Source organism: Microcaecilia unicolor, chromosome 1 (assembly GCF_901765095.1).
Source record: "Microcaecilia unicolor chromosome 1, aMicUni1.1, whole genome shotgun sequence".
Taxonomy (NCBI): Eukaryota; Metazoa; Chordata; class Amphibia; order Gymnophiona; family Siphonopidae; genus Microcaecilia; species Microcaecilia unicolor.
The window spans coordinates 482915535-482942722 of record NC_044031.1 but is presented as its reverse complement, the minus strand read 5'-3'; the positions used below and the strand labels follow the sequence as shown (position 1 = coordinate 482942722).

Here is a 27188-nt window from a genome sequence, read left to right as displayed (position 1 = left end):
ACTTAACACCATCTCTTGAGGTGGGGTTAAATGGAGCAGTGCTATCACAGTCTTGACAGCTAGTATGTGGTACCAACCTGCATACTAGCTGTCTGCACCTCTTCTCCCGTACCCATGACTCCTCCCTACCCACATTAAGTATGTAGCACATGTTATTTTTATCTTGTAGTAAAATCAACACTAGCTGTTTTGTGTTTTTAAGGATGCACTAATGAACCAAATGCAAATGAATGACTGCACAAAGCAGCACCGAGATCAAGTCTTAGAGGCAATTACTCTCCAACCTACCAGAGTTGGCATGTGCATGCCACTCGCACATGCAGTAAAGATGGAGTGGGGCTCAAATGAGAGAACAATGTTAGATTTTAGACATATATATTTTTTGCATCAAAATGTACTTCTGGAGCATGAATCAAATCCTTTACATTTGTAGGATGAAAGCTCCATAGAAAGTGATGAGTTTGATATGAGCGACTCAACTAGGATGTCAGCTGTGAACTCGGACCTCAGCTCTAACCTTGAAGAACGAATGCAGAGCCCCCAGAATCTTCATAACCAGCAAGATGGTGAGTGGGAAATAGCACATGAAAGCAAGTTATAAGTGCACACAGATTTCTGATTTGGGATAATTAAAGAGAATTAAGGTTCCATAGCCTCTCCTCTTTTTTCCACATGTTGTAGCATACCGTCACCTAATTATATTCCATTGCTTGCTTTATTTGTTTCCAGCTCTTGCTATCTCTTTTTTTTTCATTTGTTTTCTTTCCTCAAATTTCCTTTCTCCCGGGTTCTTCTTTTTTTTCCCATGATATTCTATTATACATTTAGAAATACAGAAGGAATTACAAGAGAAAACACTTGTATAAGTTATGAACAAAAAGCAAACAGACACAATATAAACTGGAATAACAATGGTAAGAGTAATGAGTGAAAAAAGTCACTTCAGAGACAACTATATAAGTAAAAATGGATGATATCATTGCAATGAGGCTACAGAAAGGAAAGAAGGAAGGTAATATTCTGTGCGAACAAATAAGATAGTACATAAGTTACAAATACAGATTTCACATGTTGTTGTGATTGCAGATATTCTTTTAGTGGTGACCATACTAGATGTTTGCTTACAGTCGTACCTAGTAGTTATGCTGAGGCTAGCTCAAGTTTATGATAAAATAGCACATTATGCCACCAGTAACGGATATTTAGATTAGAGGGAGATTTCCAATTGGTGAGTATTAATTTTTGAGAAATAGTAATTAGTATATCAAAAAGTTTTTTTTTGTGTATGTCCAATAATAAATGAGGTATAGAATGAGACTTTAAAAATGACTATGGGGAGTGAGATGGAGTTATTAAAATTAAAAGGTTTTGCCATTATCAACCATATGTCTGTCCAAAAGACATTAACTATTCTACATTCGAACAACATGTGTGTGAAATCACCAACTTGAGAAGTACAGCTCCAACAAGTGCTGTGTGAGGTTAATTTAACCAAGTGAAGTTTTCTTGGAATCCATATGGCCCTATGATAAATAAAGAGTATTGATTGTAGGAAACAAGCTACAGAAATAGGTTTCAAAACAGCATGCCATAGAGAATCATATAATGATTTATCTAACTTGAAATTTGTATCGAGTTCCCAGAAGTTTTGAATTAAAGCACTGTGTTTCTATTTATTATCAAGCAAAAGTTTGTATAGAGATGATGCTATATGGCCATTTGCTGATATAGTTACTATTTGAGTTCTAATGCTTGGAGTGGAAGATGATAGACTTGATAGTAGCTTGGACTTCTGAATACAGGCTTTTAACTGCAACCATCTATAAAATTGTGAAGAAGGTAAGAAGGACTTCTGTAATTAATCAAATGGAAGAATTGTTTTTTTTTAATTTATAACCATTAAAATTTTTACAAGCGATAAAACAACTTGCCAGAAATACAGAGAAAGTAATATATAGGAATTATTTCAATCAGGTAATTGTATTCTCTTCCTTAGACCACTAAATAGGGAGAGTGAAACAAGACAAGGCGATCAATGAAACAGTAAACAGAAAAAAAAAACGTGGTATTAACCTGTTTATCCACTCATCTAATTCATTATTCCACATTGATCATCTGGTTGACTTCTTCAAGCCCGATACGGTGTATAGTCAATTCATTTCATTGAAAACATACTTATTATCCAATATTAGTTAGAAATAATACATCTGATTACATTCTTTCTCTTTTAAAAAATAGAAGTTATTTAACAATACATATACTTAAGTCTCTAACTTGGATCCCACTGATTAAAGTAATCCCAGTTTTCACAGGCTTCACTCCTTTTAAAGTAATAATTGAGGAAATATTTCTGAGGAAAACTTTAGGAGTCATACCCGGAACTGTGGAAAAAACAATAATCTCGATATTAATCATCTATAATAATATTCATTTTATTATTCAAAGTTTCTGGTCTATTATCATTTTCAAGATCATAACCACTTCTTGCTCGTGTAGAACTTCATTTGTTATATCAATTTTTCACTCTCAAAGGGTTCAGTTAAATTGTCCATGAAAGTCTCTAATAAGATTATATCTGAAACAAAATTATTTACTGCCACCATTAGGTCCCGAAGCGCCTTCCAGATGATGTTCAATGTTACCTCCACAGGAGCCAAAAACTCCAAGCTGGTTTCTCTTAGGTGTTTAGGAGTGGTTCCGCCGATTCGGGTTCTGCTGTAAACGTCCTCCGTTTCAGCATATGCCTCTAACTCACTCCTCCACTCCTTTGGACATGGTGGTTGAATAATTCGGGAGCGATGGGAGTTGTTTTTTCCAGGTCCAAGAGCATCGATGCTCCTTCGCCGGCGCTAATCAAAGGACTCGCCAACCATTTCATCTGTGGGCAGTTCGTCGCGCAGCGGTCCCGCACTTGCTGCTCAGGGGACAAAACGCTGGCCATCGGCGGCTGACTGCCGTTTGTCCCCTTCCTCTTAGTTAAGGTAACTGCAATTGCAGAGAGGAAATTTACGTAGAGAAGACAAAACTTCAGAGGGCAGCTAGGCCGTTGGGCATATGAACTACAGGTCGCCATCTTATCACTCTCCCAGTTCGGGACACTCTTTGTCTGGTTTCTCCTCAGAGGCCTGAGGTAACCCTTCAGCATAGCCCTCTGAGTCATTGAAACACAGAAGCCCCTCCACCACTACAAGGTGGTGTCCCTTCGGAGGGGAGAATTGTTTTGGATGATGCATCACAGATGTCCTCTTCAGTTTGTATCCCTCTATGGTGCCATTGCTTCCAGTATATTGGTACGTTGTCTATCTTGATGTTTGGATTATGCCATAATGAGGTAGAAGTTGAATTGTGTAAGGGATCGGTCGTAATGCTGTCCAGTTCAAGCATACATTTTTGAGTATTGATGATTAATGAATTAATTTGTTTAGAAACTGGTAACAGACATACAAGGTAGCATGGTTAGTGGAAAAGGGTTAGCTAGAGTTTCTCCAATTGAAACCATGAAAGGAGATATTCAGCAGAAGAAGAAAAGCAAAGACAGCCTTGTTACATAATAAATGCCTTATGGTAGAGAAGGAAATCTAGAAACAGTACACTAAATCTGCTCTTAGGTGTTTTAAGTTTGGTTATTGAAATTCTGGCAGGTTTAACTTTCCATAAAAATACTGTTAACATCTTATCAATTTGTTTATAGAAGGAATTATGAAATAGTACAGGAATCATGCTTAGTATGTAATTAATTTCAGGAGAGATCATCATTTTAATTGTCTCAGTTCTACTCCACCACGATAAGTGTAGAGGATGCCAAATTGAGAGTAAAGCTTTTAGGAAAGTGAGAATATGTTCTCCATTTTTCCTACTTGTGTCTGAAATATCTGAATACTAGTAAAAAAGGCCCGTTTCTGACACAAATGAAACGGGCGCTAGCAAGGTTTTCCTCGGAGTGTGTATGTTTGGGAGAGTGTATGTGAGAGTGACTGTTTGAGAGTCAGAGTGAAAGTGTGAGTGTGTGAGAGAGAGAGTGAGTCTGGGTGTGAGTGTGTTTGTGAGAGAGTGTGTGTGTGAGAATGAGAGTGTGTGCAAGTGTGTATGTGAGACACAGTGTGAGAGAGAGTGTGTGTGTGTGGGCGAGAGAGAGAGTGTGTGTGAGACACAGATTCTCTGTTTGAGTGAGTGTATGAGACCAAGCGAGTGTGTGAGTGACTGTGTGGCACATAGAGAGTGAATGTGATACAGTGTGAGACAGAGTGTGTGAGAGTGAGAGTCAGAAAGACATTGTATATCAGAGAGAGAGTGTGAGCCGTGCCCTCCCAATCCATGGCCATCTGTCCCCTGGCCCCTCCATTCATCCTTTTCCAGCACTTCCCCTCTCTCCCTGAGCCCTGCCCTCCCAATCAATGCCCATCCATGCTCCTCTGTCCCCTGCCCCCTCCATTCATCCCTTTCCAGCAATTCCCCTCTCTCCCTGAGCCCTGCCCTCCCAATCCATGGCCATCCATGTTTCTCTGTCACCTGCCCCCTCCATTCATCCCTATCCAGCATTTTCCCTCTCTGCCTGAGGCCTGCCCTGCAATCCATATCCATCCATGCCCATCTGTTCCCTCCATTCATCCCTATCCAGCATTTCCCCTCTCCCTGAGTCCTGCCCTTCCAATCCATGCCCATCCATGCTCCTTTGTCACCTGGCCCCTCCATTCATCCCTATCCAGCAATTGCCCTCTCTCCCTGAGGCCTGCCCTGCAATCCATATCCATCCATGCCCATCTGTCCCCTCTATTCATCCCTAGCCAGCAATTTCCCTCTCTCCCTGAGTCCTGCCCTCCCAATCCATGGCCATCCATGCTCCTCTGTCCCCTGCCCCCTCCATTCATCCATTTCCAGCAATTCCCCTCTCTCCCTGAGCCCTGCCCTCGCAATCCATGCCCATCCATGCTCCTCTGTCCCCTGCCGCCTCCATTCATCCTTTTCCAGCAAGTCCCCTCTCTCCCTTCCATGACCCCCCCCCCTCGCATCCATGCTCCTCTCTCTCCCATGTCCCAGCCTGGCCCGCCCTCTTCTCCCCCCCCCCCCCCCCCCCACTTCGCATCCATGCATCGTTTTTTTTTTTTTTTCTTCTTTTTCAATTTACCTCCGTGGCGTTTCCGGCAGCAAAGCGTCAGGGAAGGAGGCGGCGCTCCCGACGTCTAGCTTTCCCTTCGCTGTGTTTTGCCTTATTTTGAAGGCGGAACACAGCGAAGGGAAGGCTAGACGTCGGGAGCGCCGCCTCCTTCCCTGACGTTTCGCTTCCGGATTTGTTTGTTTTGTCGCGAGGGCGGGGCAGAGACGGCTGGTTGGCTGGCTTGAAGGGAGGCTTCACACCACGAATCCACGAACCCTTCAGCCTCAGCCTGGGAGTGACGTCAGGTGGCTTCATAGAACGTTGTCCTCATTAGAACGTTCACGGTGCGTTTTATTATATTAGATAAGTCAATGCCTAAGTATTTCATCTTGGTGGGGGTCCAAAGCAATCTGAATGGTTGAATCAAGTCTGGATGTGTGTGCACATTAGGGGTAGGACTTCAGTTTTAGTTAGGTTGAGCTTGTATCTGGAAAATGTTGAAAAGGACTGCATTAAAGAAAACAATGCTGGGAGAGTGGTATCTGGGTTTGGCACATATAGAGGGGCATAATCGAACGCGAACGCCCACCTCCATGGGAGCCTATCTCCGAGGATGGGTACGTGAAGGGGCGGGACAGGCTGTATTTTCGAAAAAGATGGGCGTCCATCTTTTGTTTCGATAATATGGTTGGTGCCGGGGAAATGCATCGGATTTGGGTGGATTTGAGCTGGGCGGTATCGGTTTTCAGCGATAATGGAAACTGAAGGCACCCAGCTCAAAAATGAGCAACTCCAAGGCATTTGGTCGTGGGAGGGGCCAGGATTCGTAGTGCACTGGTCTCCCTCACATGCCAGGACACCAACTGGGCACCCTAGGGGGCACTTGTAAACAGTAAAAAAAAATATAAAATACCTCCCAAGTCCATAGCCCCCTTACCTTGGGTGCTGAGCCCCCCAAATCCCACTGGCCACAACTCTACACCATTACCATAGCACTTATGGGTGAAGGGGGGCACCTAGATGTGGGTACAGTGGGTTTTGGGGGCGATTTGGAGGGCTCCCATTTACCAGCACAAGTGTAACAGGTAGGGAGGGATGGGCCTGGATCCACCTGCCTGAAGTCCACTGCACCCACTAACCACTGCTCCAGGGACCTGCATACTGCTGTGATGGAGCTGGGTATGACATTTGAGGCTGGCATACAGGCTGGCAAAAAAAGTTTTTAAAGTTCATTTTTTTGGTGGGAGGGGGTTAGTGACCACTGGGGGAGTCAGGGGAGGTCATCCCCGATTCCCTCCAGTGGTCATCTGGGCAGTTGGGGCACTTTTGGGGGACTTGTTCGTGAAAAAAAAGGGTCCAAAAAAAGCGGCCCAAATTCTCGCTTCTGCTGCCCTTCTTTTTTCCATTATTGGCCGAGTGCGCCCATCTCTCCTCAGCCGATAAACACATCCCAGTCCCGCCTTCACCACACCTCCAACACGCCCCCATCAACTTTGTTAGTTCCCACAACAGACTGCAGTTGGAGGCGCCCAAAATCGGCTTTCGATTATACCGATTCGCCCATCTCCCGATTTGGGTCGAAATATGGGCGTCTTTCTCTTTCGAAAATAAGCTGGATAGTAATACATTATCTGCTTATGCAGATATTTTGTATTTAGAGTGGTTATGTGAGTCTGACGTCGGTGCCGGGAAAAATGGTGGAGGCTATTATTAAGAATAAAATTACAGAGCACGTACAAAAGCATGGGCTACTGAGACAAAGTCAGCACGGATTTTGTGAAGGGAAGTCTTGCCTCACAAATCTACTTCATTTTTTCGAGGGGGTGAACAAACTTGTGGACAAAGGGGAGCCGGTTGATATTGTATATCTAGATTTTCAGAAGGCGTTTGACAAAGTGCCTCATGAAAGACTCCAAAGGAAACTGGAGAGTCATGGGATTGGAGGCAGTGTATTATTATGGATTAAGAGCTGGTTAAAAGATAGGAAGCAGAGAGTAGAGTTGAATGGTCATTATTCTCGATGGAGAAGGGTAGTTAGTGGGGTCCCTCAGGGGTCTGTGCTGGGACCGTTGCTTTTTAACATATTTATAAATGACCTTGAGATGGGAGTAAGTAGTGAGGTAATTAAATTCGCAGATGACACAAAGTTATCCAGGGTCGTCTTGTCGTGGGAGGAGTGTGAAAGATTACAAGAGGACCTTGTGAGATTGGGGGATTGGGCGTCCAAATGGCAGATGAAGTTCAACGTTGACAAGTGCAAAGTGATGCACATGGGAAGGAGGAACCCGAATTACGGCTATGTCATGCAAGGTTCCGCTTTAGGAATTACGGACCGAGAAAGGGATCTGGGAGTCATCGTGGATAGGACGTTGAAATCTTTCGCTCAATGTGCTGCGGCGGCTAAGAAGGTGAACAGAATGTTGAGTATTATTAGAAAAGGGATGGAAAACAAGCATGAGGATGTTATAATGCCGTTATATCGCTCCATGGTGTGACCACACCTGGAGTATTGTGTTCAGTCCTGGTCGCCTCATCTCAAAAAAGATAAAGGAATTGGAGAAGGTGCAGAGAAGGGCGACGAAAATGATAAAAGGGATGGGACGACTACCTTATGAGGAGAGGTTAAGAAGGCTAGGACTCTTTAGCCTGGAGAAAAGACGGCTGAGGGGTGATATGATAGAGGTCTACAAAATAATGAGTGGGGTAGAGCGGACAGATGTGAAGCGTTTGTTTACGCTTTCTAACAATAATAGAACCAGGGGACACAAGATGAAATTAGAATGTGGTAGGTTTAAAACAAATTGGAGAAAGTTTTTCTTTACTCAGCGCGTGGTTAGACTCTAGAACTCATTGCTGGAGAAGGTAGTGACGGCAGCTGGCCTTGCTGAGTTTAAAGGGGGTCTGGACGGATTCCAGAAGGAAAAGTCCATTGATGTTATTAAATTTGGGGGTTTTGCCAGGTTCTTGGGGCCTGGATTGGCCGCTGTCGGAGACAGAGTGCTGGGCTTGATGGGCCTTTGGTCTTTTCCCAGCGTGGCAGTGCTTATGTACTTATTCCAGTTATTTGTGGATGAGATTTTGTTACAATTATAAGGGGTTTTATGGCTATATTGAAAAGGTATGGAGCTAGAGGACAACCTTGATTGGTACCTCTTTTTAAAGAAAAAGAGTTTGATAACTGGTTATTTGCTAGGATTTGAGCTGAAGGATGCGTATAAAGAAGTTCAACTTTATCAATAAAAGAAGGGTGGAAACCAAACCAATGCATTATATGAAAAAGATAATCCCATTCAACCCCGTCAAAAGCCTTCTCGTCATCTAAAGAGAGTTCTATGACATGGTCAGAGTAATATTTTGCTAAATCAGATAGATGAAAAAATAATCTAGAGTTGTCTGTTATAAATCATCCTGGCATAAAGCTGACCTGATTAGGAGATACAATTTTACAAATTATCTTTTGTAATCTGTTCACTAATACTTTAGTGTATATTTTGTAATCTAAATTTAGCAATGAGCTGGGATGATAATTTTGTACTATTTAGGGTCTTTATTAGGTTTAGGGATAACTGTAATAATTGCATTTGCAAATTGATTTTTTTGAACATTTTGTAAGTTCAATGAATTATAGTAAGTTTTTAAGTGAGGAATAAGTAGTGTTTGCTTGAAAATGTTGTAAAATTCTGCTGGGACACCATCTGGGCCAGGAGTTTTGCTTGAAGTTTTTAGCGCGCATTAAAAATAGGCATGTGCTAAACGATAAAGACGCCAATGCATTCATATGGGCGTCTTTAGCATTTAGCGTGTACCTATTTTGAATGCGTTCTAAAAACACCAACACACCTAAGTAAAAGACCCCTTGAGTGCCTTAGAGATGTCTTCATCATCTGTTGGGTTTATCAGCAGTTCATTATCTGAGTCAGTTATTTGAGATCTTTGCAATGGGTTCAAGAATTGATCAATTAAAGTAGAAGGGCCTAAAACTTCTGATTTATATAGATTTTCCCAAACAGAATAGAAGCAGACATAGTAAAACGTATGTGTACATATTTGCTAGAGTGCTGGTCCACAAACGTTCTCTACTCTCTTTAACATATATTATGATTATGCTTTGTGCTTAACCGCAGGGCACTTAAAGAGACTATGGGTCATGCTCCTAATGAAGCATCGGCGAAACAGTGGGCTTGCTGTAGAGCGTACCCATTAGTCTAAGCTACATATCAGATAAGTGCCTTTTTTATTTCTAATTAAAGTATTAGATAAGAGAATGAAAGAAAATCTTTTCAAAAATATAAAAAAATAAAAATTTAATGAGGCACACATGGAGAGGTTTTTTGACTCATGACGATGCTTGCCAGTAGTTCACATCCGAAAAAACTAATTTTCAAAAGTAAACTCTGAGCAGCAAGGTATCCACAACAAGAGAGGTGAGAGTGATTACCGAGCATCTGAAGTCTTTTCCTCCCCATTTAACTAACAGTTTAGACTAGAGTGTGAAATACTTGCAAGTCATGGATAGTAACTGGTTAAGTAAGCAATAAAGTTAGGACAGCAAAAAGGTGTGCTAACTTTCCCCCTGTTTAGTAAGCCTAGTGGCCTAGTGGTTAGAGCACTGGTCTTGCAATCCAGAAGTGGCCGGTTCAAATCCCACTGCTGCTCCTTGTGATCTTGGGCAAGTCACTTAACCCTCCATTGCCTCAGGTACAAACCAAGATTGTGAGCCCTCCTGGGACAGAGAAATATCCAGAGTACCTGAATGTAACTCACCTTGAGCTACTACTGAAAAAAGGTGTGAGCAAAATGTAAATAAATAAATAATTCCGACACTACCCATTCACTTTGAATGGGCTGTGTCAGCATTGCCATAGTGCGGCTTAGTAAACGGGGGTTTATCTGTCAAGCTAACCATGCACTGGTCTGAATATTGGCCAGTGCATGGTTAACTTCCAGTCTGAATATTGGCTGTTGCATGGTTAACTTCTAGCTGGCTGTTAAAACCGAATATTCAGTTCTAGTCCCCAGATGTGGCCCTCCATTCAACATCTGGATACAGTTCAGCTCATGGTTGTCAGCGGTTTAAAAACTGCTGATTACTATGGGCTGAATATTTCCCCCTGAATTTTCACCTCTTGAAAGTGTTTATGAAACAAAAAATTTGCAGGTCAATATTCAGCCCATGGTGGTCAGCATTTTTATACCAGGATGTTCAGCACCAGGCCATAGCTGGGTACCTGCAGAAAATATCTGGGTGTAAAGTGGCCATTGGCATTTATTTTGATGTTCACATCAGTATCGGGGTAATTACTCAGTTAAAGTTAGGGCAGCCTTTTTCATTTCTTTGTTTTTAGTCTTAGTATTTTTATTAATTTTCGTTACAAGAGTAAAACAAGAATTAACAGTCATGAAACAAGAAACATTGAGCAATTTTGATTAAGAATCCAAGAAGGAGAGATAGAGAAAAAAAGAGGATATATAACAAAATATGATTCATGCATAAGTCATAAGTTACACGAAATATGGCAAATAGATAAATGTAACATGTTACACTAGACATTTTAAAAATATAAGTGGAAACCATTTTTTCTCATGCAAAGCAAAACGAAATGATTTTTTAGCAAAATATGTTTAATATTTATAAGTTTGAAACAATAAATTCCACCATTCTTGGTAGGAAACTTGATATAAGGTCTTCCAATGTGAAAAAATTACTTTCAGAGCTAAGGTCAACATGGTATTAACAAGAATACATTCATTAGATTTTAGAATGCTTTTAAAACATTGGTCTTTAAGTATCACATATTTATAAATTATTGAACCAGGAAGATGGAATATATCTACCATTAATAACCATATATCTTTCCAATATTTTTGAATACATACACAATCAAATATAAGATGTTTAATATTACCTTGTTGAGATTGGCAGGACCAACATAAATTAGAATTAGAGGAATCAATTGTATGCAATTTAAGAGGTCCACATGGATCTATGCATAAAGAAGTACAGGGATTGTAATGTTTATGAAGATTTGGAACATTTAAATAAGGAACTCCATAACTGCTCCCATAACTTATCTGAAATAGACTGTTGAATATCTTCCTCCCAACATTTACATAAACCTATACATTTAATAGGAGATTTATTTAGAATATATTTATATATGTGGGAAGCAGCATGACCTGTATGTTGGAGTCACATATTTATATCAATAAGCTCTGGGGTTTGAAACATTTGTTGAATTTGTAGATTACTTTTTTTCAACATAGAGCTAACCTGTAGCCATTGAAAAAATTGAGAATCTAATAATGAAAATTCAGTTTTCATATCTGAGAAAGATTTCCAGGTTTGTATTTTTAAGTCAATAAAATCTTTAAGGGCCCATATTCCTATACGTTGCCATTGAGACCAAGAAACTTGTTTTTTAATCAATTTTAAATTTGGAGTTGTTCCATATAGGCACGAATGTTGTGGTGAACCAAGGAGTGCCTAACGATTTATCAAAGGATGACAATAATTTATGAGTAACATCGATGATAGGATTGGAGATAATAGTTTTAGGAAGGCGCATGCCAATTAGATGAGAATATATTAATGGGTCTATAATGGATTGTTCAAATATTAGCCATCTAGGCAAAGAAGCATCATTCAGAGGATTAATCCATTCCATACCCTGACATATAATAAAAAGTTTATGATATAGCAGGAGGTCAGGGAATCTAACTCCACCTTGTAATTTAGGCAGTTTTAATTTGCCTAAGGAGATTCTAGGTACGTTAAGATTCCATAAAAAGTTAGAGAACAATTTTTCCAACCTTCTATAGAAATAACAGGGAAAAAGAAGAGGGATCATACTCAGAGTATATATGATCTTGGGTACTGTCATCATTTTGATAGTATCCAACCTTCCCTACCATGTTAAATTTAGTGGGGACCATGATGTTAAGAGGTCTCAATTTTTGCAAAACGTTTGTCAGAGTTAATTTTGATAGTAGTTAAGAGATCGCTATCAAATAAGACACCAAGATATTTAATAGAGGAGACTACCCATTTAAGAGGAAAACCTTGAATAGTGAAGAGAACACAAACATCATTCAAAGGTATCAGCTCTGTTTTGTCCCAATTGATTCTATAACCTGAAAGTTTTGAAAAGTGAGAAATTAAGTGAATGAGGGCTTTCATAGATGATTGTGGGTTAGTGAGGTATCACAGAAGGCAAAAGTAGAGACTAATAGACGATTCACCACTGGAGACATGAGTCCAACAGTCTTTATTATATCAAAGATAACGACCCGACACAGGCCGTGTTTCGACGCTAAAAAGCGTCTGCATCAGGGGTCAATAAATACACCAAGTAGTGAATGCAAAATGAAGAGTCCTACTTGTATGTGTGTTGTCAGCTCACTGATCACGTAGCACCAAACAGAATATGCTGGATACAAACTATCAGAGCAAAATGTGAGGTATAACAGTAAATCATCTGTATATGCTAAAAGTTTGAACTCCTCTTTACCCAAGGAAACTCCAGTTATATCTTTGGATGTACGAATATCCACTAAAAGGGGTTCAAGAGCCAGACTGAATAATAATGGAGAGATAGGGCAACCTTGTCTGGTGCCTCTGTGCAATACAAATGAATTAGATAGTTCTCCATTAGCTGCAATTTGTTCAGAAGGTAATGAATATAATAAGTGCAGCATATGAAGAAAGAGTTCAGGAAAAATAAACTGCCCAAGAACACTAAACAGCTATTTCCACTCTACCTGGTCAAAGGCTTTTTCAGCATCTAAAGAAACAGATAATATAGGGCAATCCTTTGACCGGGCAAAGTGAATGAGATGACACAACAGTCTAGTGTTATCAGCACCATACCTAGATTTAATGAAACCAGCCTGATCTCTGTGTATGAGTGAATGAATAACGTTCTCTATTCTACAACACAGAAGTTTTGCATAAATTTTATAGTCTGTATTTAAAAGTGAGATTGGCCTATAGTTTTGTACAAGGATACAGTCTCTATTAGGCTTTGGTAATACTACAATGTTAGCATCCAGAAAATGACCTGGAGTATGATTCAAGTAAAACTTGAATCCATTAAATGGATTGATATAGAAGTTGAGAGGGACTTGCGCTGGTAGACCATCTGGACTCGGTGCTTTGGTTAAAGGTAGCTTTTTGATTGCAGAGACAATCTCATCAAGAGAGATAGGTTGATTAAGTTGGTTTATATGTTGCTCCAAGAGGTGAGGTAAATGCAACGATGAAAGAAAATTTGAAAATTCAAAGTCTTGAGCTGTGGCTTCTGAAGAATAGAGTGACTTGTAAATAGATTCAAAAGCCTCAAGTATTTGAGAAGAGGAGGTCAAAGAGGAACCTGTAGATGTTTGAATAGTAGTTATACGTTGTTTTGTTTTGTTCTCTTGCCTTTAAGATAAGATGCTAGCAATTTACCAGCTCTATTAGCTTCTGTATAATATACAGCATTTTGCTTAAAAGTAATTACATTAGAGGTGCTTGATAAAAGAGAGTTATATTGCATTTTAAGAGACCTGTTTTTGAAGAATAGGTTTAGACGAGGATGTATATAAAGTTATTTCAAGTTGACAAATTTCTTTTTCAAGATTAGAAATTTTAGCATTGTTAGCCTTATGAAGATGAGATGCATAATTAATTATTTCACCTCTTAGCCAGGTTTTAAATGTTTCCCGAACTGTTATAAAAGAAGGTACAGAGTCTTTGTTATTGTCAAAAAATTCAGTAGACGTTTGAGTGATATGTTGCAAAAATTGTGCATCCGATAGTAGAGTGGTATTAAGTCTCCAAGGAGAAGGTTTGATTTTATTAGGAGACCAGTTAAAGTCACATGATATTTCTGCAGAGTCAGAGATCGATATTTCATGCATCTTTACAGTGGACAGCATAGGAATCAGATCTTTGGTGCCCAAAAAATAATCTATTCTTGAATAAGTATGATGAGGGGCAGAGAAGAAGGAATAGTCTCTAGATGCTGGATGATCTGTGATCTCTCTCTGGAATCGGCACAAGATTTCAGAGAGAGATCACAGTAAATTACCGGTTGGGGCAACGCGGTCTATGAGCACGCATATGAAAGATGAGTGCCAGTGCTCATAAAATTACCTGAGGTTTCTAAAGCTGAATTAGAGTTGTGACTAGCTACAGAAACAGGAAATGTTCATATTAAAAGGTTTTTGGCCGATGATGAAGGCAGGATCTAGTGATCCGTTTTAGCTCTTACAGTTCTATCAAGATTAAGATCTGTGACCTCTTGGAGGCCTTTTTTCCTGTTTACCAGAACATTACAAGTGATATAAATGTTATTTTGGATGTCATTTTGAAGCAGCGGATACTGTGAGGATTGATAAGTATTTAATATACCAACATAGTAAATGACGGCAGATAAAGACCATTTTGCCCGGTTGAAATTCTTCCTTTCTGGTTTTATACCAGTTTATAAGCTTTAACTTCTCACACGCAACCAACATTTTATTTTTTTATTTGTTGCATTTGTATCCCACATTTCCCACCTCTTTGCAGGCTCAATGTGGCTTACAGTACATCATGAATAATGAGAATACATGAGAAAGTATGCAATCCTATATAATAATTCTCGCCTCCAACGTTCTAAAACCTGGCTGCCTATGTCCATAACTTGCTGGGTCTCCGAAGCCTCAGCTGATGTCACTTCAGGGGGAGGAGTAGGGAAACACACTCCGCGTGTTTCCCTACTCCTCCCCCTGCCTACGAAGCAGCTCTCACTGCCGCCCCCCCTCGCCGCATCAACCAAGCCCCTCCCCCCTCCCCCACGGCGCATCACCCAAGCCCTGACGCCCCTCCCCCACGTCATCTCTCGCTGGTGGCGGGATAGGGAGGAAAGAGTCCTCATTGCCACTGGGGCCAACAACAGTGGAACGCGGAGCTTCCGAGTCGTGACTGGCAGCGGAAATAGAGAATGCGAGTCCCGAGATGCCGAGCAGCTAGATGGCTCTGGTAATGGTGCAGCTATCTCCCACCCCTACCACCAGCTCCAGCCCCTGCGTGTCGGTGAGTGAGTGTCCAGTGGCTGGCTTCGGCCTCGCGTCTTCCTGTCAGGACGCTGCGCATGCGCAGTCAGCCCAGTCTGGAAATTGAGATGCGCCTCACCCTGTCGAGCTGCTGAAATAATTCAGTCATACGCTCGGTCACCCATCCATACATTTACAGATTCATACAATTATTCTCTCTCGGTCATAAAAGAATGCATTTTGCTCACACACATGGTCACACGTGCTTTTCTTACAATTACTTCCATATTCAGATGAGCTGCTTCCGCTCCGCTTCAGGTATAAGTGCAGACTTCCTCTTCCCCCTCCCCCACGGCTCAGTCTCACAGACACACACACACACACACACACTCTGTCTCTCACACACTCTCTCTCTCTCACACAAACACACACACACTCTGTCTCTCTCTCTCTCTCTCTCTTTCTGACATACACACTCCATCTCTCACACACAGATACACTCTGAGGAAAAACTTGCTAGTGCCCGTTTCATTTCTCACAGAAAAGGGCTTTTTTCCTAGTTAGTAATAACAGAAGGATTTTGGATGACATGATAATGATAAAACATGGTAGAATTTTAACAAGCAAACATAGTATGAGATATTTAAGAAATATATAAGAATTATAAAGAAAATATACATTTAGTAATAGCAGAAGATCTTGGGTAACATGATAATGAAAAAACATGATAGTAGTTTGGCAAGCAACTTTTGTAGGGGCAGTTCTGGATGTGTGTACAGGGATTCATATTTGTTGATCATTGTTGTATGCCTTGTTGAAGAGATGGGTCTTTAGTAGAATATGGAGTAGAACAAGGAGTCCACTCTCCACCCTTGTCCCAAGTCTGATTTCTTAAACCTTTTCCCCCTAATAGTTTCCACATCTATTGCAATTATGTCCAAATTTTATGTTGTGGTGCTGCCTTCTTAATTTGTGTTAGGCTATATCCGGCTCTGATGTAGTCCTCTTATTCTTGCAGTCTTTATTCAATACTCAGACCTCCTATATCTTACCAATTTTTTTAATGATCGACAAATTAAAGAAGTTCTTGCAGAAGTCATTCAGCCTTCCTGTTCTCATAAATGTTTTAAGACATGGCCTCCTAATGCAAGGTGGCCCAGCTTTTTTAAAAAGCCCAATTTCTGTTAGGATTGTAATGGATTTTACATGCAAATTAGCCCATGCCTTCTTGAAAGCCTGATGCACTGCTGCTTAAAGTTGTAACTTATGCTCTTTGAAGGTTATCCCAGTCCTTACCTACAAGATGCCTTAATTAATCTTACACTGTGATCCCTCCATGTTTTACCACCAACTTTTGCAATTGTTTAAACACTTACCCAAATGATGGAGGTGATTTCCCAAATATCTGGCCTTTTAGGTCTCTAGGGGGCTCATTTTCAAAGCACTTAGACTTATATAGTTCCATAGGTTACTGTGGGCCTCATTTTCAAAAGAGAAAAACATCCAAAAAGTGTCATAAAACACCATTTGGACATATTTCTTCTCAAAACATCCAAATCAGTATTTTCAATACCTGTTTTGTAAATGTCTATCTATCCATTTCATCTGCAGTGCGTCTAAATCACAAGGGGGTATATGTCAGGGGCATTTCGAAGGCAGGATTAGGGCATGCCTAACATTTAGATGTTTTACAGCCATAATGGAACAAAACCAAAATGTTTAGGGTGAAAAATTCAACGTTTTGGTCTAGAGCTATTTTTCTAACGAATAAGACATACAAAAGGTGCCCTAAAAGACCATATTATCACTGAAGGGATTCAGGGATCACCCCCCCCCCCCCTTACTTCACAGTGGTCACTGACCCCATCCCACCTCCAAAACTGTGAATAAAAATATTACTTACCAGCCTCTGACAGCCTCATATGTTATAGCCAAGGCTATTAGAGTAGCATGCAAGTCCCTGGAGTAGTCTAGTGGTTAGTGCTGTTCACTATAGACAGGTGGATCCAGGCCCATACCTCCCCCTACCTGTTACACTTGTGGTGGAAACCGTGAGCCCTCCTAAACTTACCAGAAACCCACTATACCCACACATAAGTTTCCAATAGAAATTGGTGTTGCAATCTAGGCCTTTAGGGTTTTAGGAATGGTGTATTCAGGCATTTGAATTGTATGTAGCTGCTATTTTTTCTTTAAAATTATGTTTCCTAATTTGATTTCCTCCATAATTTTGCCCCACCCCTTCCCTTTCACATTGTGGATAGAGACTTTGTTTTATTACATTCTGTTTAATGTTTAATTACAGATATGAATTTTGTTTTTTCTGTGTTCAAGTGTATTACTTCAAAATTTGATGATAACTTCAATAAATATAAAGTTAAAAAAAGAATAATGGGCAGCAGGTATGAATGTGGAATGAGTCAATGATATAATTGTTGCTCAGATGTTATATATTTCTCCCCTGAGTTCCCATACTCAATGGCCAACATAGGCACAGGTTCAGTAGTGTAGGAAGGGAATTTCTCCAAGGGAAGTGGGGGGGGGGGGGGGGGCGGGCAAAGTAATTTTTTGAATTACCCAACAGAGCTTTATGTGGAGCAAGTAGTAATACGAAGGGTGGCACAATAGCAAGCGGCAGTGAGTGGCTAAGAAATCTGGTGGGAGGGGGGGGGGCAAATGCCCCCTCTTGTGCCCCCTCCCTACACCCATGGGTTTAAATAGTGTTCTGTTCAAGTAAATTGGCTCATTGCAGATGCTAAATTTTTTGCCCACACTGCTGATTTTACACAATTTTTTCAGTCTCTGGCTAACATATTGGGGGAGTAGGTAATCGATAGATATTACAGGGGCTAGATTGGGCTACTGACAGAAACTCTATATGCAAAACTAGGTTCATTAAGTAAGGGCTGATCCTTCAATTGATACTATGTGAGTTAGGATTTCTCACATTTTTCTGGTTCTTATTATTCAGACTCCCTTATCAATTACTTTCTGTTGTCTAAAAATCTATCATCTAGTGTCCTACATTCAGAGATTCATGGTTTTTTACCATAAGAAGGTAAAAATTGCCATACTAGGTCAGACCAAAAGTCTATCTAGCTCAGTATCCTGCTTCCAATAGTGGCCAGTCCAGGTCATAAGTACCTGGCAGGATCCCAAAATGTAGCAAGATTCCATGTTACTACCCCCAGGGATAAATAGTGGCTTTTCCTATGTCCACCTTAATAGCAGTTTATGGACTTTTCCTCCAAGAACTTATCAAAACTTTTTTAAACCCAAATGTACTAACTGCTTTAATCAGGTCTCCTGGCAGTGAGATCTAGAACTTCATTATTCATTGAGTGAAAAAATATTTTCTCCTATTTGTTTGAAGTTTTACCATGCAACTTCACGTATAGGTCACAGAGGCAGTATAATATTCTTTGTTTTATTTTCTATTCCTTTCTTAATAAATCCTCTAATTCTTTTTGCTTTTTTTGCTTCCATTGTACACTGAGCAAAAGATTTCAATGTATTGTGCACAATGACACCTAGACCTTTTCTAAGGATCTACTGCAGAGCCTTTTCTAAAATACCTGAAGGAGTGCATGTGTATTTGCCAGCATGTGCAACAGGGGACCAGCTATTTTACAAAGATATATGTTGAAAAAATGAACGGCACATACATGGCAGCTGCCACGTGGAGGTATCGGCACTTATACATAGAAGTGATGATTTTGCATCTTTTACAAACCTATATGTGTAAGTGCCACCAATTAAGCAGTGAGGCTACAATTTTAACATAGTTTAATTTCAGAGGTGGAGGTAAACTATATGAGATTAATAGAATGACTCCCTTTCCTCAGGTAACTCTAGCCAAAACAAGCACTTTTTAAAGACCTATACCTGCCTTTGATCATGTGTAAATGCTGATGTGGGAATTTTCTCCCATATATTTTGTATTTCCTTTGTAAAATGGGGAATATACTTGTAGAGTTTAGTCCTGCTCAAACCATGCCCCCTTTATATCTCTGCATGGTGTGGATATCCATGTGTAAATAGTAGCTTTCTGAAACTGATATTTACATGTGTATCCAATATTATGTATGTAAATGATTTTATTTACACATGAATATGTTTCTAAAATAATGCTCATAGTCTGCTCCATAAGCAACAATAGCAATAAATGGCACACAGTCAGAATTTTTGTTATATTGAGGCAATAGGTAGGGTTGCTGCTGTCACCACTTCTATATAAGCAGCCCTTGGAGCCAGTGTTCATAGCTCTCTTTAAAAATTTCTTTATTAGTGATCCATGTTGATAAGAATATTTGCGATATCAAGATAAGGACAATGGAGTGCAGATGACATTTTAATGTACAGCTCTCCATCTTTGACTTCATCCCTCCTGGTTTGTGTAGAAGATACCAAATATTGGGTTACAAGATAAATTGATTTAAATGAGAGGTACTTCCGATTAATAGAAAGGTAATTAAAGATTAGCTCTCTTCCTAGTCCTTTCAGCTGGTGTCAGTGCACCTAGATTTTTAGGAGTATGTTTTGGGAGCACCTTAGAGAAAACTGTGCAGAAAAATGGCAAGTGGTTAGTGTTTTGACAAAACAGTGGTCTCCTCTACACATCCGTTGCTGGAACAGAATTGAGGCAATAAAAATGATGCACCAAAAATTAACTATTATCTCTGCATGGTCCCTGTGCTTTTCCTGAATATAATATACATAAAGTTGAGGGTAGATAAGCTTAATGGATGTGTGAACCACCCAGATTTCAAATCCTAACCACCATGCTTTCATACTGGGACATGTTGACCCTGAAGGGTACTGATAGTCTTATATGGCTGCAAGTTGAAAGAGGGATTTCCTATCCCTGCCCACTGTGATTTCTTTTGGGCATGCACATACTCAGACTGTGCCAAAATATCCTATAATAAAACTATCTTGTTGGCTTTGAATTTGTAACTACAGGTACTGTCTATATCTTGGCAATCCACCTTCCATATTCCAATATAGAACAATAAAAATGTTTGTATCTCCCAACAACCAGTTAATTGAAGATTGTGGCAGATTAGGGGTATTTAGACAGAAGGGCAGGTGCTAGAGTGTGAGGATTTAAAAACCTTTATGCTACTAGTTGAGGAATTTGGGTTACTGAATTTGTAATATTCTTCAAGGACAAGCATTTGTGTGACGTCATTCGATGGAGCCTTGGCAAGAAAATTCTCAAAGCCTTTGGCAGTGCTGCACCACATATGCATGGGTGCCTTTCTGCCTGATATAAATTTGCAGAACCAGAAGTCTTTGTTTTTACATGGAGCACAGCAGTCAAGTTTACTGGCTCTCCTCAGTGCTTACTTTTTCTTCTTGTGTGATGCTTTCTCTTGCAGTACACAGAACCTTTATTCATTATTTTCTTCTCTCTTAAACCCCTGTTTCACTTTTTACTGCTTTCAGCCTGTTTTAAATTTTCTTTATTTTTTTGCACGGCTCCATTGGCCCTTTTTGGCCTGAGCGCTCAGTCAGGACTCCCCCTCTTTTTTTCCAAAATTGAGTCATTTGATTTCACTTTGGTTATTTTTGCTCTGATGTCCCTTAAAACTCCCAGGGATTTTAAGAAGTATACTAGGTGCGTCAAAACCATATCTATGATTGATACTCACAATTGGTGTTTGCCATGCCTAGGACCTTACCATATAGCTTCTAACTATCATCATGCAGAAAAGGACACAAAAGAGAAGAGAGACCCAGCGTGAGCAACATTTTGGCGCTTCTTAGTCTGTTCCATCAGTGTTGGCATCAGGGGTGTATCTGCGTGGGGCCACAGGGGCCTGGACCCCCGCAGATTTCGCCCTGGACCCCCCCTACTGCCGCCGTGGGTACCTTTGCTGGCGGGGGACCCCAACCCCCACCAGCCGAGGTCCGCTTCCTCCTGCCGCTGCGAGGTTTTTTAAGTTCATCGGGATTCGTCCTCCGTCACTCTGTGCTGCTGTTCAAAGAAGCTGCTAGCTGAATGCAGTTTCGGACTGAGTCTGACGTCGCTGCTGCACGTTGTACATGAGTCTGACGTCCTGCACGTACAACGTGCAGCAGCGACGTCAGACTTAGTCCGAAACTGCATTCAGCTAGCAGCTTCTTTGAACAGCAGCACAGTGTGACGGAGGACGAATCCCGATGAAGAACTTAAAAAACCTCGCAGCGGCAGGAGGAAGCGGACCTCGGCTGGTGGGGGTTGGGGTCCCCCACCAGCAAAGGTACCCACGGCGGCAGGGGGGGTCGGAAATGGCGGCGGCTGGGGGGGGGCTATAATGTGCCCCCTCACTCTGGCTTCGGCCCCCGCTACCGCCGACTTTCAGATACGCCCCTGGTTGGCATTGCAGGCATCAGTCAATATGGCTAGCAAAGCTGTATCGAACACTGGGGGAGGAACTGACCATCGAGGAGGTATCTCCCTGCCTAGGCATTGGGCGCCAATAGGGTCCCATCAGACCGACTTGCATCAGATTCAACACAGAAGACTCGTCAGGATTTGACATCATCCTAATCGCCACTGAGAAACTCCAATGTTGTGCACTGAGCGAAGGCAAAGAAGCACCGACATCAATCCCCTTGAAGCACGGTGCCAGGAGCTCTGGTAAATGGCACCACTGGTGCCCAAGAGGCGTCAGCACCAAGTGGACTGCTTCCCTTTCATGGAGTCGGTTCCAATTTACCAGCCTTTCAATTCATCTCTTGTATCTTTGCAGGCTGTCGTTGATCCAACACGGCCGCATCTTTACCAATGCTTGCCTCCAAGGACTGGCTCAGGGCCATGATCCAGGAGGAGTTGAAGTTAATCTTGGCTTAGCACAATGCTGTGGCCTCCAGGGCATTGATGCTGGTCTTAGTTCCACCTCTTTCGATCTGCGAGGCCCATGCATTGTCTGCCGCCCACGTGCCAGCATCAGTGCCTTGACAGGGGCTGGTGTCACCTCGGAAGAAGTGGGGTTCCTTTCCAGCCCATCGGGAGAGGAAGCTCCATTGGTGTCCAGGCATGACCCATCCCTTGTCACTCTTACCCTAAGTCTAGTTGTCTTGAGGCACACAGACTCAGCCTGCTCAGAAGGAGTATTATGCAGACTCAGACTCAGACCATTCCTGGGTGTCTGATACTGAACCAAAGGAAGTATTGGAGGAAGGCTCAGTTGGTCTGCCATCAAGCTCCTCCCCACCTCAGGAAAGGAGAAAGCCCCACCAGTGGAACTCTCCATCATCAGGTTTTTTGAGGGAAATGGCTAAGGCCATTCCATTTGATTTGGAGGTTGAGGACGAGCCCAGGGCTGAAACATTGAATGTCATTGATAGGGGCATAGCTACTATTGAGCAAGCCTGGCATAATGCCCAGGGCTGCCCAATGGTAAGGGCCACCTGCAGCAGAACCCTCCCCCTCCCCTGCAAGTCCTTAATCCTTCCCTTCCTCTGCTCTGGCACTTTTCCAGCCCCCCCCCCCCCTCATGCCAGTCCTCCTGACGTGTGGTGGTCATCGGCAGAGGCAGCTCTGAACACAGGCTGCCTGCAAGTTGGTCCTGCCAGGGACTTTCCAGTGCCACACCCTGCCTTTGTGATGCAGTCTCCTGTGGGCAGGATGTGGTGTAGGGAAGGCCCTGGCAGGACCAGCCCAGCATGCAGGCAGCCTGTGTTCACAGCTGCCTCTGCCAAAGATCACAAAGAGGGGGAGGAGGGGGCTGGAGACGCACTGGACCTGCGAAAGGGTAGGGGAGAGATGATGGACTTGTTGGGAGAGAAGCAGAAGGAAGAGAGAGAGCAAGAAACCTGGGGCAAGGGAGAGGGAGAGGGAAGGAGCTATTAAACTAGAAGGGGGGGGGGGGGGTGGGAAGCCGACAGTTGCCCAGGAGCGCATGGTTCGGTGTGGAGTATCCTTGAAGGATACTATTGAAACAGGACATTTAGGGAATCCCAGTAGAGAGGGTTCAACAATGCTGAAAGTAAGCCAGGTGTGCTTAATGAGAGAGCAGGATACAGGATGCACATTATTCCCTTCAACTTCTAAGCAGCTTGCAGATTAAAGGAAAAACACACAATTTGAGGTGTCTGTATACAAATACTAGAAGCCTAAAAAATAAGATGGGAGAGTTAGAATATATAGCACTAAATGATGAGGTAGATATAATATGCATCTCAGAGACTTGGTGGAAAGATGACATTCAATGGGACACTGTGTTAACAGGGTACAAATTGTATCACAATGATAGAGAAGATCAAATTAGAGGGGGGGTGCACTATATGTTAAAGAGGGAATTGAGTCAAATAAAATAAACATGCCACATGACACAGATATCAGCGTGGAATCATTATGGATAGAAATTCCATGTGTGAAGGGAAGGAGTATTCTTGTAGGGCTGTACTGTCGTCCGCCAGGACAGAATGAACAGACGGATGTTTTCAGAGATTAGGAAAGCTGGCAAATTGGGTGATTTCAATTACCCTGATATTGACTGGATAAATGTTACATCAGGGAGTGCCAAGGAGATAACATATCTAGATGTAATAAATGACTGCTTCTTGGAGCAGCTGGTCCAGGAACCGACAAGTGTGGGGTGGGGGGCATTTTGGATCTGGTGTTTTGTGGCATGATGGGCATAGTGCGAGAGATTGGGACCCCTGGGAAATAGTGATCATAATACGATCAAGTGTGAGCTACTATCTAGGATGAACTCTCAAAGAAAATCTACTGTAGCTGCATTTAGTTTTTGAAAGGGCAACTATAATAAAATGAGGAAAATGGTTAAAAAGAAACTAGAAGAATTGGCTGCAAAGGTTAGGACACTAACGGGCTCATTTTCGAAAAAGAAAAATGTCTAAAAAGTGGCATAAAGCAGCATTTGGACGTTTTTCTCACAAACACGTCCAAATCAGTATTTTCAAAACCCATTTTTTAGACGTTTTTCTATGAATTCGGTCAGAAGTACGTCCAAATCTCAAGGGGGCGTATGAGGGGTGTGTTCAGGTGGGGACATGAGCGTTCCTAAGGCTTAGATGTTTTTCAGCCATAATGGAACAAAACAAAAACGTCCAGGACTAAAACTAAGATGTTTTGAGCTAGACCTGTTTTTATAACGAATAATGCACAAAAGGTGCCCTAAATAACCAAATGACCACTGGAGGGAATCAGGGATGACCTCCCCTTATTCCCCCAGTGGTCACTAACCCCCTCCCACCCCCCAAAAATGTGATGAAAAACATTACTTGCCAGCCTCAGATGTTATACTCAGGTCCATTAGAACAGCATGCAGTAGTCTAGTGTTGGGTGCAGTGCACTGCAGACAGGTGGACCCAGGCTCCTACCTCCCCCTCCCTGTTACACTTGTGGAGGAAACTGTGAGCCCTCCAAAACTCACCAGAAACCCACTGTAACCACATATAGGTGCCTCCTTCACCTGTAAGGGCAATGGTAGTGGTACAGTTGGGGGTAGTGGGTTTTGGGTGGGTTTTAGGGGGCTCAGCACACAAGGTAAGGGAGCAATGGTGAGATCTGTACCTGGGAGCATTTTATGAAGTCCACTGCAGTGCCCCCTAGGGTACCCTATTGCTGTCCTGGGATGTCAGGGTAACCAGTCTACTAAAAATGCTGGCTCCTGTTACATCCCAATGGCTTGATTTTGGATTTTTTTTTTTTTTAAATGGGCCAAAAAAACATCCAAATCACAGAATATTGTTCGCAACCATATTTTCAAAAACAAAAGATAGGCGTTTTCTCTTTCGAAAATGATCTTCTTTCTTATTCGGATTTGGGACGTTTTCGCAAAACGTCCAAAGTCGGACTTAGATGTCATATCGAAAATGCCCCTCTAAATCAGGTATGGACGTTATTCAAAAATACCATCTTGGAAGCCCAGTCCAGATTCATTCCACATATATGCAAAGGTGGAAAGAAGAGAAAACGTCAACCAGCATGGTTAAAAGGTGAAGTAAAAGAGACCATTACAGGCAAAAGATTTTCCTTCAAAGAATGGAAAAAGGACCCAAATGAAGAAAATAAGAAGCAACATAAGCACTGGCAAGTTAGATGCAAAGCATTAATAAAGAAGGCTAAAAGAGAATATGAAGAGAAGCTTGCTGCAGAGACTAAAATTCACAGTAACAACTTTTTCAGGTACATCAGAAGCAGAAAGCCTGCGAGGGAATCTGTGGGACCATTAGATCATGAAGGAGCAAAAGGGGGTGCTCAGGGAGGACAAGGCCATAGCGGAGAAACTGAATTAATTCTTTGCTTCTGTCTTTACAGAAGAAGATGTAAGAGATCTGCCTGTACCAGAAATAGTTTTCAAGGGTGATGATGCGGAGGAATTGAAAGAAATCTTGGTCAACCTGGAAGATGTACTGAGCCAAATTGACAAATTAAAGAGTAGTAAATCACTTGGACTGGATGGCATACATCCAAGGGTACTTAAAGAACTCAAGCATGAACTTTCTGATCCTCTATTAGTAATATGTAACCTGTCATTAAGATCGTCTGTAGTACCTGAAGATTGGAGATGGCCAATGAGACACCGATTTTTATAAAAGGTTCTAGGGGTGATCCTGGAAATTATAAACCAGTAAGCCTGAAATCGGTGCTGGGCAAAATAGTGGAAACTATTATAAAGAATAAAATTACAGAACAGGTAGACAAACATGGTTTAATGGGACAGAGTCAGCATGGGCTCAGCCGAGGGAAGTCTTGCCTCACCAATTTGCTTTATTTCTTTGAAGGTGTGAATAAACATGTGGATAAAGATGAGCTGGTTGATGTAGTATATCTAGATTTTCAGAAAGCTTTTGATAAAGCTCCCCATGAGAGACTCCTGAGAAAATTAAAGAGTCATGGAATAGGAGGCAGGGTTTTAATGTGGATTAGGAATTGGTTATTGGACAGAAAACAGAGGGTAGGGTTAAATAGTCATTTCTCTCAATGGAGGAGGGTGAATAGTGGAGTGCCGCAGGGATCAGTACTGGGACCAGTGCTATTTAACATATTTATAAATTATATGGAAATCGGAATGACGAGTGACATGATCAAATATGCAGATGATACAAAACTATTCAAGCTTGTTAAAACATGTGCGGACTGTGAAATATTGCAGGAAGACCTTAGGAAATTGGAAGACTGGGCATCCAAATGGCAGATTAAATTTAATGTGGACAAATGCAAGGTGATGCACATTGTAAAGAATAATCTGAATCATAGTTACCTGATCCTAGGGTCCACCTTGGGGGTCAGCACTCAAGAAAAAGATCTGGGTGTCGTTGTAGATAATACACTGAAATCTTCTGCTCAGTGTGCGGCGGCAGTCAAAGAAGCAAACAGAATGATAGGAATTATTAGGAAAGGGATGGTGAATAAGACCGAAAATGCTATAATGCCTTTGTATCACTCCATGGTGAGTCCACACCTCGAGTATTGCATTCAGTTCTGGTTGCTGTATCTCAAAAAAGATAGAGGAATTAGATAAAGTTCATAGAAGAGCGACGAGAATGATAAAGGGCATGAAACTCCTCTCGTATGAGGAAAGGCTAAAGAGGTTAGGGCTCTTCAGCTTGGAAAAGAGACGGATGAGGGGAGATATGATTGAGGTCTACAAAATCCTGAGTGGTGTAGAACAAGTAGAAGTAAATTGATTTACTCACTCCAAAAGTACAAAGACTAGAGGACACTCGAAGTTACATGGAAATACTTTTAAAACAAATAGAAGGAAATATTTTTTCACTCAACAAATAGTTAAGCTCTGGAACTCTTTGCCGGAGAATGTGATAACAGCGGTTAGCGTATCTGGGTTTAATAACGTTTTGGACAAATTCCTGGAGGAAAAGTCCATAGTCTGCTGTTGAGACTGACATGGGAAGCAACTGCTTGCCCTGGGATTTGTAGTATGGAGTGCTGCCACAATTTGGGTTTCTGCCAGATACTTGTGACCTGACTTGGCCACTGTTTGGAAAACAGGATACTGGGCTAGATGGAGCATTGGTCTGACCCAGTATGGCTACTCTTATGTTCTTATGAGACCTTCAGTGCTAAGGAAGATTAAATACCAATTTCTAGCAAACA

The 27188-nt window shown here is 41.6% G+C and overlaps 1 protein-coding gene across 2 annotated transcripts in view; it reads left to right on the top strand.

The window, feature by feature from the left end:
- The window catches only part of NOL4 (nucleolar protein 4), a 382191-nt gene that overhangs the window by 95644 nt on the left and 259359 nt on the right, over window positions 1-27188 (top strand). For both annotated transcript variants that reach the window (XM_030213991.1, XM_030213980.1), the window contains exon 4: window positions 434-566. In XM_030213991.1, coding sequence (XP_030069851.1) covers window positions 434-566 — 133 coding nt within the window. The remainder of the gene's footprint in view (window positions 1-433; window positions 567-27188) is intronic.